Source organism: Rutilus rutilus, assembly GCF_951802725.1.
Source record: "Rutilus rutilus genome assembly, chromosome: 1".
Taxonomy (NCBI): Eukaryota; Metazoa; Chordata; class Actinopteri; order Cypriniformes; family Leuciscidae; genus Rutilus; species Rutilus rutilus.
The window spans coordinates 19,454,582-19,468,984 of record NC_140209.1 but is presented as its reverse complement, the minus strand read 5'-3'; the positions used below and the strand labels follow the sequence as shown (position 1 = coordinate 19,468,984).

The 14,403-nt window shown below is 37.9% G+C and overlaps 1 protein-coding gene across 1 annotated transcript in view; it reads right to left on the bottom strand.

Annotated features, from left to right (window-relative positions):
• The window catches only part of LOC311292572 (uncharacterized protein), a 36,836-nt gene extending 24,473 nt beyond the window's left edge, over window positions 1-12,363 (bottom strand). The window contains exons 1-3 of the mRNA XM_084412294.1: window positions 12,207-12,363; window positions 9,173-9,505; window positions 8,703-9,083 (exon numbers count right to left, since the gene is read on the bottom strand). Coding sequence (XP_084268420.1) covers window positions 8,703-9,083; window positions 9,173-9,505; window positions 12,207-12,267 — 775 coding nt within the window. The 5' untranslated portion in view covers window positions 12,268-12,363. The remainder of the gene's footprint in view (window positions 1-8,702; window positions 9,084-9,172; window positions 9,506-12,206) is intronic.
• Between the last annotated feature and the right edge of the window lie 2,040 nt (window positions 12,364-14,403).

Sequence of the window (14,403 nt, the reverse complement as noted above, 5' to 3'; positions counted from 1 at the left end):
AGGACTGCCACATACTGGATGTTTTTCCCTTTTCACACCATTCTTTGTAAACCCTAGAAATGGTTGTGCGTGAAAATCCCAGTAACTGAGCAGATTGTGAAATACTCAGACCGGCCCGTCTGGCACCAACAACCATGCCACGCTCACAGTTGCTTAAATCACCTTTCTTTCCCATTCTGACATTCAGTTTGGAGTTCAGGAGATTGTCTTGACCAGGACCACACCCCTAAATGCATTGAAGCAACTGCCATGTGATTGGTTGATTAGATAATTGCATTAATGAGAAATTGAACAGGTGTTCCTAATAATCCTTTAGGCGAGTGTATATATGTGATGCGATCTGGGAAAACCCACCACATGGTGAAATTTTACCGATTAGAGGTGTTGATACCATATTAAAGCTGGTTCTGAACCTTTTCCAAATCAGAAAAGGTTTTATTTATTTTATTTATTTTAGCGTTTGTCGGTAACAAAAGTTATGGTTATCTGAAGTCGGCTGATCGCTATGATTTTCAGGAACGGAATTTTGAGAAAAACGGGTTTAATTAACTGTCACGTCCTGCTAGCTGGACGATTGGCGCTCTTTTTTTATTGCCTTTTTTTCATATCACATATTTTAGTAATCATCATAGATATCATTCGAAAGCTTATGAACTCAAATCTTCATGTTGAAAACCGAGCAAGATCTTTTAAGCGAGCAGCTACTTCAGACTCTGTTGTTCTCTTGTGCTCCGCTCCGCATCTCACGATGCGTGGGATACATATTCCATGGAATATGAAATAGATTTGTTGGATAAAAACAAAACAAAACAAAAACTTGCGTGCCGTTGTAGTTTACACAGGAGTGGCGGGAAATGGACATTGATATACCTTTATTCTGTTATGTGGTTTATTTTGATAGGTGAACTGTCTTTGTACTGTTAAAGGAGAACTCCGGTCAATTTTAACATTGAGCTCATTTCTTTGTACATTTGGAGTGCTGTCAATACAGGGAACAACGACAAGAAACTGTGAGTGATTCCTTCAGAGTGAACACGAGTGAATCTGACTGCAGTAGATGTGAAAGATATGTATAAAATGATGTTAAAGGGATAGTTCGCCCAAAAATGATATTTAAGCCATGATTTACTCACCCTCAAGCCGTTCGAGATGCATATTTCAATCTTTTTTCAGACGAACACATTTTCAGTTATTTTAGAAAATGTCTTAGATCTTTCAGTGGTTATATTGTGAGGCAATGGGGTCCAGCAGATTCAAGTCGCAAAATGTGCATGCATTCTTCACAAAAATAATCCATCCGGCTCCAGGGGGATAAACGAAGGCCTTCTGAGGGTAATCCGTGCAGTTTTGTCATAAAAATATACATATTTAAAACTTTATAAACGAAAATAACTGGCTTCCGGTGGCGGTCGGCGCGCGTTCATGGAGATGAATGACGTCGTGACGTAGAGCGAACGTAGAGTTTTGTTTTGCTCTGCTCTCTGGCTGCGCTGTCACGCTCGTTCTACGTCACGACGCTTCCTGCGTTACGTCCTACGTCATATGCCAGCAACCATCTCCATGAACGCGCACCGACCGCCACCGGAAGCCAGTTATTTTTAAATATGTATATTTTTACGACAAAACTGCACGGATTACCCTCAGAAGGCCTTCGTTTATCCCCCTGGAGCCGGATGGATTACTTTTGTGAAGGATGCATGCACATTTTTGGGACTTGAATCTGCTGGACCCCATTGCCTCACAATATAACCACTGAAAGATCTAAGACTAGAGATGCACCGATTACAATTTTCTAGGCCGATTCCGATTTCCGATTTTTCATTGAGTTTGACCTGCCGATACCGATTTTAGCCGATTCCGATTTAATTTTTTTCTAACCACTTTACAGCACACACAAATATTTATTTTCAATATTTTCTTTAACCCTTTCACGCGTAAGTTTAAAATATTCTAACTAACACAAACCCACCCCCCACCCCCAGAGTGAGTTTTTTCAAGGCGAACGTTCCCTTTAATGTTTCCATGGCGACGCGTCACGCGATACACCGCAGCCACAATAATACTGTATGACAGATGTGTCGCTTTTATTTCGCTTTTCCTTTTTTATTCAAAATATTCACAAACTTGCTTACCATGTCATCAACTAGCCTATCTGATATTCCGATTCTCAAATACGTGTAAGTGAGTGTGTTTGGTCGTTTAAAAACCTTTATAAATAATCTTGATCTATAACATGAGATGGGCGAGTAAACTTTATAGTTACTTCCACTATGTTTGTCTGATATGAATAACACATGTTGGCAAATTATATTTGAATAGATTGTTATTGCTGCTTCCACAGACATCAGTGTGTATTTTACAAACTCCAAATGTATTGTTTTACTCGTGCTTATGTGTATTTAAATATCTGAAACCTAAAATAAACATTATGAGGTTGAAAACACTGCTTAATGGTAGTTGTGATCTATGACAGCGCTGAACGCGTCCGACTCTGGCTCAGCGCCAGCCAACGCGCGAAAGCACAGTTTGAATGTGGCAGTTATGCGACGTCTCTGAACATTCTAAATGTGGCACCGCCCCCCCCTGAAATTCGATTGGCCACCCCAGGTGCCCCCCCTATAAGATGTCTTGTGATTGGTTCATTTTACGGCCAATCAGTTTATAGACTCTACTGAAGTTCGCGATTCAAAGAAGTGCAGCGCCAGAGAAACAACGGTCGCAAGTTGTGAGTAAGTAACCCATCTTAAGTACACAATGATGGCCTAAGACACGAAACGAGCGGTTTGTGTGAGAAAACGAACAGTATTTATATCGTTTTTTACCTCTTGTACACATCCGAGATCACGTCCGGCTCTTTCCGGAGCTTGCGCAGACTAAGCCAGAACGCGCGCACACGTCACACACCAGGATGCGCGCGCGCCCTCAGATCACTTGGACGTGGTTGTGTAGAGGTAAAAACGATATAAATACTGCTCTTTTTCTCACACAAACCGCTCGTTTCGTGTCTTAGGCCATCAATGTGTACTTACGATGGGGAATTGTTTAATTTGGACTTCATTGTGCATGCTCTTTGAGATAGTGATCATACCTGCATTATGACTGCCAGACAAGAACGGTTTGACCTAAAAATATCAAAATTGAAACTACTGCGGAAAAAAAAGACACCTACATCTTGAATGCCCTTAAAGTCCCTGTAAAGTCAAAATTAAGTATGTGTTCTGAGTTTGTCATACCACCGAAAAATGTGTTATTAGCCACCCAGCCCAATTTCAATGATTAAAAAAGCCGCCAAGTAAATAAAATAAGCTATCAAAATCTCGAAAAAATGAGCAGTAGTCTCAGCTCTCAAACGCTGGGGGCGTGTCCGCTGGCTGCGCTGAAACCACGCCCACTCGCGGGAAATATGACTCGCGCACAGCTCGTGCATGTCGGCGCGACGGGAGGATGAAGGCCGAAGCGGACAGCGGGAGATAGTCGGTTCGGCCCCATTCACCAGTAACAGCGGATTATCAGTGAATTCCAGTTGTCTCCAACGAAAGTAAACTATCCTGATCTCTACAGAGGCGGGTGTGGTGGTGATCATCAGCTCTCCATCAAGGTAACGTTAGCTCTTCACAAGATAAATCCACCTCTTCTTGATATGATCATTTTTCGGAAATTTAAATAAGGACACCGATCTGTTTTCTAAGTGATTGCATCCAGGGAATACGCATTTACATGACGAAGGCATAGCCAGAGCCGTGGGCATAGTAGCTAGCAAACTGTAGGCTGTCTGATAGTAACTCGCGATTGAGCGATAGGCTTAGTGACTCCGTGCGTCATCAAGTAGGGGCCCAATCAAGCTCAGGGGGTCGCAGTGCGTCATCGAGCCCCCGTTTTAGCCCCGCCCAAAAAATCCGGCTCACAGCAAGGGTGAAAAACTGTTAAACGGTCTAACTCCACAATTTAGTACTTCACAGTTCTCAGTCTTTGTAACATGTTTTAGCAATACATTTCTAGCACTTATAATGTGTTTAGAATTTTTTTGTAGAATTGCCTTTACAGGGACTTTAAACATACGTAAGCTAAAACATACCAAAATTTAATTTCAAAGTGAACCATCCCTTTAACTCTGAGTTACTCAGCTTTTTTGTAAATGAGTCTGAAAGAAATGCTGAATGAAACACTGATGTTTTGGCCAAACCATTTGAATTATTACAGTGGGGGGAATTTGTTTTTATTTTATTTTTTTATTATTATTATTTGAAAGAGATTGTGAATAAAACTACTGTATATTGTAATGGCCAAACTAATTAAAAGAAAATAGTTGACATCGTTTCTGCTTCTGGGTTTTTAAAATGGCTCATTATTAAAATTGCTTTTATTTTATAAACTTGTTAGTTTTATGAAAACACAAAAAATAATAAACACTGGCTCTCAAATTTAACTTAATGGATGCAGGGATGACAAAAAACTAAATTAATAAAAAATGTGCTTTATTACTACATTTGTTTACAAGTAACTTTATTCAAGTTAAAAAAAATAAAATCAGTAGGATTTACGTAATATAGGCTACTGTAGAATTTAGCTTCTTTTTTTTTTGGTCACTGGCGGCCACCCCGTTTGGAGGCAGTGCCCCAGCATGGCCCCCCCACTGAAAATGCTCTAGACACGCCCCTGCACGCGCGTGATCATAGGTAACTAAACCTATGCGCGTGTACTCGGCAATCGACTACTTTGGACTTCAACCGAAAACAGGATGTAAACACAGGTATTTGCGCTGGCTTAAATAACATCATTTTTATACATATCTTTCACATCTACTGCAGTCAGATTCACTCATGTTCACTCTGAAGGAATCACTCACATGACCTGTGCACTTGTAATGACACATCAAGGATGTTAAGAGGCTAAAAGCAGGTTTAGTACTTGCCCCATTGAAGTCAACAGGGTGCAAATTTTAAAAATAGAATAACTCAGTGTAGGCAACACCGATTTTTGTCGTTGTTCTCTGTATTGACAGCACTCCAAATGTACAAAAAAATGAGCTCAATGTTAAAATTGACCGGAGTTCTCCTTTAAGAGAAGGAGAGCTATGGGCTTTTTTTTTTTTTTTTTGCACCTCTGTCGTGCGTGTTCTTAAAAAGAAAGACACAGTGTTTTCAGCTTGCTATTGCTATTTTTCTGCACTAGACTAGTGAATTTTGCCAAGATATATTCAGAGATGATAGACAAGATGTTATAGAATAGTCATTTAATGAAACCCCAATTTTAACAAAAAACAGGCATTCTATCTATTTTTAGATTTTACTGAAAACGTACCAGCGCGACATCCGACGGGTTTTCCCAGATCGCATCACATATATATAAAAGGATTTGATTGGTTTGTCGACAGTAAGCACGGAAATGCAGGTGATATGGTGATAGGTCTTATTAAGTGAGTCATGTGGAAGCGATTCAAAGCATAAGGAGCATCTGCTCTCTAATCTCTCTCACGGTACTTTGATATCATTCACCGATCGGTCTGTGCAGCGCCGGTTCAAGTCGAACAAGCCTAGATGTTTATGAGTGGGTCATTGAATATTTGACTCAACCGATTCGTTTAAAATGCTGAATCATTCAGAACAAGATTGAGTGTTGCTGTGAGACGCGCTATGCTGTGATCTTTGTTTGGATTGGAACTATTTTCGCTGCTAAAATAGAACAAAAATAGTCAATATTTCGACTAAAAGGAAAGTGACTTAATATTACTGGTTTATTGAACTGTCATATGAAATCAATGTCACATGTTCAATCGTGATGGTATTAAGCACACTTGGTCGTGTGATGTTGCTGAACTGTATCATATGTTATAAATATAAAAACTCCACATTTTGATGGACCTTTAGCATCAGTACATTATGGATTATATATTATTATGCACTATCCATCATTATTGTAACGATCATTAGCTGGAGTGCCCTTGAAAGCCACCAGAGGGCACTCCACATCAGACCTTCATGATTCACTCACAACTACATTTCCCATAACTCACTGCCCGGACTCCTCATCCCTGATTGCATCCACCTGTGTCTCATTATCTGGTTTAGCACACCCCATATAAGCCTGGTTCATCCTATCACTCACTGTTAAGTTTTGTATGTTGTTACACTGCATTTCTGAGTGTTTCCACTGTTGTCTATGTTCCTGGTTCTTGATATCTGCCTGTGTCTTGGTTTTCTCGTTCCTCTCTTACCTTCTGGAATTGTTTGTTTGTATGGACTGCCTGCCTGTGTATGACCCTTGCCTGGATTTGGATTACGATTTTGGATTACTCTAATAAACTGATGTTGCAGATCAGATGAGTGTGAATGATCAGATTGTGTGCGGCTCAAAACTCACCAGCTCTTCTTGCACAGATGATCTGAAGAAGAATCACAGTAGGAGCAGCAAACACTGCGATCTCAACAATAATCACAATCACTGCAGGAAACATGAGAGGAAGAAGAGAAACTGTACATGACTGAAGTCAAGGGTATTCAACTATCAACAGTTATTGATGAAGCTTTTACAGACTGACTGATAGTTTAATGTTATAAAGCTGTCAGTATAAATGAACGTGTCGTACCTCTGTATATTAATCCAGCAGTCACACTGACTTCAGTTTCTCCTGGATCTGTGGATCACGTCTGTTAGTGCAGTTCAACACATAATGCATCATATAAACAAAACATCATCATCACATAATACTTGAGCTGCACATCACAGAAATGATGAACATGTGCTGGATCTTGAATTCTGGATCATCAATATAAAGTGACTGGTATACATTTATGTACTTTAATGGTTTGTGTTCATTCAGCATTATAACAGGGCAGGTCTGAAAACATTTGTAAACATGTAAACACATGAAACCATTTCTGCTTTGAGTTCAGCCAATCACAGTGAAGTGTCTATTTACACTAACTCCGCCCACTGACGTCTGATTGGGCCAGACAAAATGACGTTAGACGCTGGATGGTCAACAGTAGCAATAGTGTAGGGTTAAAGCAGTGGCAGAAAGTTGACGCAAATTCGAATCCTTATTTTGCAGAACTCGCTCTACTCCATTTTTCAATCACATATCAGATCGAAAAGGCATTTTTTTAATACAAATTCAGAAAATATTCCAAGAGTGGAAATAAAGTGTCTAACGTGTGTTTAATAATAAAGTATACTTACAACACATTTGTAAATCGTTAGCATACCACTTATTAATTTATAAATATATAGTCATGTTTTGTAAATGATTAGTTCTTAAATAACTAATCATTTACAAATGACTTATAACTGAATTAACAAAATATTTATAAAATGTTAGCATAGCACTTATTAATAATGTATAAATATATAGTCGTGTTTTGTAAATGATTAGCTCACCATTAACTAATAACTTATCAATGATAAAGTGTACCAAAAAATCTTGAGCACATTGACAAACGTATTACTTTGCACACAGTTCCTGATCCCCTGTTCTCCATCTCTTAATGTCGTCACAGAGGAATCAATTATATACCTAGGGACTGATTTTAGAAGAAAACCGCATCTGTTAACTCATTAAAATATGATTGAAATCTACAGATATGAATCATCTGAACTAACATTCATCCTTTACAGCTCAAGCTTCAACGACAGCATTGAATCCAGTCCACATCACACACTCTCAGGATCCCTCAACTACAAACACACACGTATCTAAAGGTACATTATCACTGTCTTTCACTGTCTGTAAAATCTAATTAGTTGGACTTAAAAAAAGAATGCAAACCGATTGCCTTTAAAAAGCAAGTAAAGTGAAATAGGAATAGTATGTGGTACTGACAAATGCTTAGTATAGTTCACTTACACAAGAGTTCTAGTAACTAAAAAAGAACTGTAGAGAGTACTTGATAATTTACTTTAAATAAAATATAATTGTTACCATTGTTGTGTTTTGCAGGCTGAATGTTGAAGTCTGTGTGACTCAAGTATGATCAATTATAAGCTTTATAAGAAGATTATAAGACGTATTATAAGATACATTGGCACAAATATAGAAGGATATTATAAACCCAATTAAAAGTTTCACAAGGTGTTTATGACATAAGTGTTAACAACAAAATTATAAAAGATCATTAATTGACATGAAAAATAGTTTTTATACATCATTCATACATACATACATACATATATACATACATTACTTCTCTTCCTTTGACACCGAATAATTGATTTCTTGTTGCAATCGCTGCATCAATGGGAAGAGAATTACAATAGTATAAATGAAGTTCCAAGTGCCCAACCAAAGGGAACATGGATCGCCATAATGGTGACTACAAATATTTTAGGAAAATCAACATCAATTTATGAAGTCAGCTTATGTGATGTTCTCTCAAATTTTTCAGTTGTATTCAATTTTCAACATTCAAGATGACTTTGGAAAATGAGTGAATGCAAACAGAGAAAAATAACTGCAGAAGTGGAGGAAATGAGTGAAACGTCCATTAAGATTTCCTCCGCCTCAAAAACCAAGCTCAAACCAATCAATTAATCTGAATTTGGGTTTTCTGAGTACTCAAAGCATAGTATGTGATTAGTACAGGTTACTAGATTTTTACAATTAAGTTAAGACATTAAGTAAAGTTAACTAAAAAGTGTTGGATTTTACAGTGTAGCATGTCTAACAGAAATTCTTCCAACACAGATTCATGAGAGTGTTTTCTCACCTGAATACTTGACAGTGTATCTGACTGAGGTCTTGACTTGATTTCTGTGAGTAAGCTGACATCTCCACTCTCTGTTGTCATCTTCATTCAGGAGTGTTGTAGTCAGAGTCATGATGATACAGTGATATTGATCTGATGATGATGATGATATCTGATATCTGGAGTCTGTCTTCAGATCAACACCAGTCTGATTCACCCACAACAGCTCAACTCCCCCAGAACGAACCAGATCATCACAGGAGACTCCAGTATCTGAATACAACTGACAGGAGAGAGTCACAGAGCGGCCTGGACTGATCTCAGTCTGTGAGGATGAAGATGATGATGATGATGATGATGATGATGATGATGACGATGATGATGATGATGAAGACACTGAAACTGAACACAAGACACAAATCACAGACTCTTCAATCATCATCTGAGTTTAAAGGGAGAATTTTAAATTGACCACATAATCATAAACTTACCATGAAGAACATGCAGATAAACATCAGCATCAGGTCCTTGTTGGTGGTGTTTTCCATCCACATTTATCCATTGTTGGCAGATGTATAATCCATAATCTTCTTCTGTGACGTTCTTGATGTTCAGAGAGCAGTCAGACTCCAGACTCAGACTCTCAAGTCTCTCTGTATCTTTATTCTTTATCCCTAAAGTAATCAGTTCAACTGCTGAATGTCTGAAGCTGTTATAGTAGATCCATGTAGTTTTAGATTTGCAGTCAGAAAGAGCATTATTACAGGACAGACGCACATTTTCACCAGATCTGATGAACACATGATCATCCACTCCACTGGTTCCTGAAACACAAGTACATTTAAGTGATCATTATTATATTAATAAATGAAACTACAAACAAATCCCTGTGACATCAGGACATTCTCAGTGTCAAATGTCAGTTATTCGTCAGGGCTGTGCAAAAATATCGATACAGCTAACTATTGCGATATTTTATTTATATTATATTTTAATTTATTAATGAAATGTAATAAATTAAAATAAAATAAATAAAATATAAATCAATATATTAAATAATAAAATAAAATATATTAAATAATTAAAATAAAATTGTTTTTTATTTAATTTTATAATTTATATTATTTTTTATATTATTTTTGTATTTTTTATTATTTCACAGTATGAGTGCACAGCCAGATAACAGATGTTTCTTATAAGAACGTTCTCCAAACACACAACTGACTTCAGCCACAGCCTTAGATTAAATAAAATAAGACATTAAATCTGTGAAGATCTCAGCAGAGGATTAAACAACTCCACAAACAGCATTACCAGCTTCACTTATTACTAACCAGACTGACTTTATTTCTGTCAGACGTCTACAGAAGTTTTTATTGAGAATTAACAGAGGTTTAGATGTTGATATTTTATTATTTTCGTTTGACATTACCATAGTAGAGATCAGTGTTTGCTTTAGTTGTGTGTGTGTAATATTTATGGATGCACACGCTGTGATCCCGACTCGCAGATGAGTTATTAAAATACCAAAAAATAGTTTACAGCAAAGTAGAGGATAGTCAAGTCACGTTTATTTATATAGCGCTTTTTACAAATCATAGATCGTTTCAAAGCAGCTTTACAGAGATAACAGGAAAATAATGCAACACTGTTTATTTAAGGCTTTACTTTAGCTCTAGAAGAAAATAGTGTCATTGTCCATATTGTCCAAGGTCATTTAGGTTGTAAAAATCATTAGTTATTAATTTAGTTCATTTATCTATACAGCAGGACTGAAAACAGTGATGTCATCGTCCAGCTCAGTTCAGTTCTCATAATGGTGTCAATGCAGACAGATCAATAATATTGTTGTAAATTAAGCATACTGACCATTTCAGTTTTATGAATGTTTACTTAAAGCTACAATATGCAAGATTTTTTTGCTGCTAGAGGGCGCTACATTCCAAACAACAACAACGGCGTAGCTTGATGACGATGTGAAGGAGCGTGGAATGATGGGAACTGTTGTTTTAAACTCCACCGTGGATGTAAATCAGTCAGACGGGAATCGAAAAATCATGTTCATGGATGAGGCTAAGTTCTTTTTTTATAATGACATGCTTTTTGTGGCGAGGGGGGCGTGGTTCAGCGCGGTCTGTAATGGGAGAGAGAAGAGACGAGCAAGTAGGTCAAGTGCAAATGACGAACACCTGTGTCTTATTGCTGTGATCGGCGTGGAGAGACCGCTTATAAGCCGCGCTGGAACGAGAGAGAGACTGAAGAGAAAATTGGACGCAGAGAAAGAAAACCGGTGGATCCGAGCTCTCATTTTTGAACTGTTTTGTGCCGTCGCGGTTGCCACGGTGAATGCACGTTGTGCGCGACTTTTGTTTGTTTTGCTTTATTTTAATAAAGTACGAGTCCCAGTCACGCCGACCCGTCTTCTTCCTTCCTGACTCTTGAACCTCATCACACTTTTATTTCATTAAAATGAATTAACCGCAAGAAAAGTAAGGTTTAATACTAAATTGGTTATCATAGATGTTACTGTATGTCGAATTCATTGTTGTGATAACGCGGCGCAGTTTTACGTGTTCTAAACAATTGTTGTAAAAGTACATTCGAACATACCCACATCATTTGCCAAAATACTGATTAATCTTTATGTATAACACATGCTATATTTATTTACATGGCCATAAACACCAGACGTGATAAACAATGTCAATAAACTAAACACAAATGTAAAGCAATAATACTTCCCTTACATAAACATAACTATTACCGAATGCTACATTTGGAAAATATTAAATTAAGCATGCTTTGTCGACAGAACCAGCTGCAATCGGTAAAGAATAATTGTGTTCCATAACGACTGCAAGAAATAAGCTAACGTTTGTTGCTTGGTAGACGCTACAACTACAACTTCCGCATTTGTCCAGGACTCCACGCAGTACGAGTGGAAACCGAGGGTAACGCGGATATGACACAATTGACTGGCGACTCCCAGCTCCCCCCTGCTCTAACGCCCCGTTTCCTTGGTTAAAATCCCAATTTTCTCACGATTTAAAAATAGTTGGAAACATTTGGGATATTGTAAGTAATCAACTTAACAAAATATATAACACTGGCCTTGAGATTATGGGATATTTTAATGCAAAATTCTTGCATATTGTACCTTTAACACACTTACATTTTTATTTACAAAATACTATTTCAGTTATATACATGTTGTGGAATCTACATTTTTAGTTAAAAGTGTTCAGTGACAAATAGCTTTGCTAATAAATTGGAATGGAAGTTTTTATTTTTCTGCTGAGTTATTAATATAATGTGATACACACACAAGAATACATCAGGTGGTACACAGCAAGTGACAGTGACTGTGAGAGCAGAACATGGATGTGAGGACGAATAAAGGATGTTGAAACTAACTCATTCACAGACTCCATGCCAGACCAGCTCTAGTAAAACATTTTTATGTAAGTATATTTATATTTAACCCTTTCCTGTGAGTTTAAAGAGCATGTAGAAATGTGTTTTTACCTGTGAGAAGTGAGCAGAGAATGATCAGTCCCAGCAGACACAAATCACTCTTTTCAGCCATTTTCTGTTTCTGTCAGTCTTCCCTTCAGTTTAACATCATCAGCCCCTCAGTAAAAATCAGTAAAAATGGTTCAGCAATACCTTGACTTCATGTGGAAAGTCTAGCATGAGAGTCCAGATCCGCACCAGCTTCTACTCATCTGTATGAAGCAACCAGCTAAAAGAGAGAAGAGGAACTGCCAACAGAATCCACCGCCATCATCAGTGTAAATGAGAGATGATCAGTGCTCGATGTGGTCAAACTGAGTTCTGAATAACATGTTTCCAAACCTCAACAGTGAGCTCACAGCTCTGAAAACACGATGGAAAACATGTAATGTCACAATAAAAGCACAGCCCACAAGCCCACAGTCACCTTGCTCAATTAAGACCAGACAAAAGGTTACACAAGAGTATAGAATACACAAACTAACAAAGGGGAAGCAATAGGAAAAATAAAGTCCTTCATATATTGTCTTAAACATGTCTGTTTCCACTGAATCAGGCTGAATCTTCTCTGTCATGTTACATCAGCTTTCTGATCTTGATTCAGTTGAGGATTCATTTCATGTGTGATTCTCCTGTGTTCTGATTCTGGTTCGATCCAAAAATTAATGTCAGAATCAGCAAAATCAGGGATTGTTGTAAATTAGTGATGGGTTGGTCATGAACGATTCCGTTCATTTTGAACGAATCTTTAATATGACTCGGGACTGCCGAGTTGTCTCAGAGAGTGATTCATTCATTTTGTGTTGACAGCGCATACTCAACATCCTATAGGTTCTGTACTGGAAACAGAAATGATTAAATACCTACATATTATAATAACACAATACAGTTAAGCGACAAAAGACCAAACAACTCGAACCCGAAGACTCGAAAGATGAACAAATCAATTCTGTATACGGTGCCGACTGCACAGAGCCTGCCTGTCCAACAGGCAGTTTCCGCCTTATCTGGGGGCCGCAAAACTATTACAATTTAAAGCCATCAATATCTTTTCAGCAGCAGTGGCGTAGGGAGTAAAATGCATAGCAGACAGTTTTGATGCAAAGCAACCAGAATTCGAATCCGCTTTTTCCATCGCATATAATTTTGGATAGGCATTTATTTACAATAAAGATGAAAAAAATATGTTAAAATTGTAACCTAATGGTTATTTAATAATAAAAGTGTTTATCTGGTAGGGTTAGGGGTAGCTGTATGGAGGGTTTTCAAGCCTTCTTAACTTTTATAGAAAATAAATGCTTTTCCAATCAAGAAGGGTTCATTAATTGCTCAATATAGAAAAACATAAGAAACGTACACAGTAGCACATCACACTTATTTGCATAATACCACCTGTGATATAGTGGGAGAACTCGAGTACCATAATTATCACAGTATTTATATAGGCCTACACGGATTGCAAGCTTACTCTTTATTAATGCATATTAAGTCATCAGCCTTGTCACTATCTGGACTCCTCCCTCTCTCGACTCCGCCGTGATCTGTCGGCAGTGGGGAGCTCTGGGTCTGTGCTTGCGGACCATCTCCACCGCCACTGCCAGGGAATCATCATCCTCCCATCACTAGCCCTTCTCCAGCTCCTCGCCTGCTTCCAAAACCTCCACCCTCCATCCATCATCTGTTTATGTTCTTCTTACGGTGCAAGGTTGCGTCTACTCAGAGGGGGCGTTATGTCACAGTTTGTTTTCATTAGTAACATGGTTTCCTTTCTTCAGTTTTCACGGTACTCCTTTGTTACCATGGTCACCGACATTATGAGTTAATTTGGTTCAGATGTGTTTGATTAATCATCCTCATTTGTGTTTGCTATATAAGTTGGTCCCTCACATCAATTTTCTGTCCGATCACATTACGTTAAGTTGTGTTTGTCTTCGCCTGCTTCCCTACCTGAGGTATTGTGATTAAACTTTGAGTATTATGAGGTTGATCCTTCTGTCTTCGCCTTCCTGTCTGAAGCACATCGTGACGGTTAGGTTTATAGTGTGATTTTACTTAGAAAGCTATTTTTTTTAAGATCTAACCAGAAAAAGTTTGATAATTTTCCTCTATTGTTTTAAACAATGTAATTGTACAACTGATCTTGTCTTAAAGGCACAATATGTATTTTTTTTGCTTTAAAAATATAAAAAATCACTATATCGATGTTATA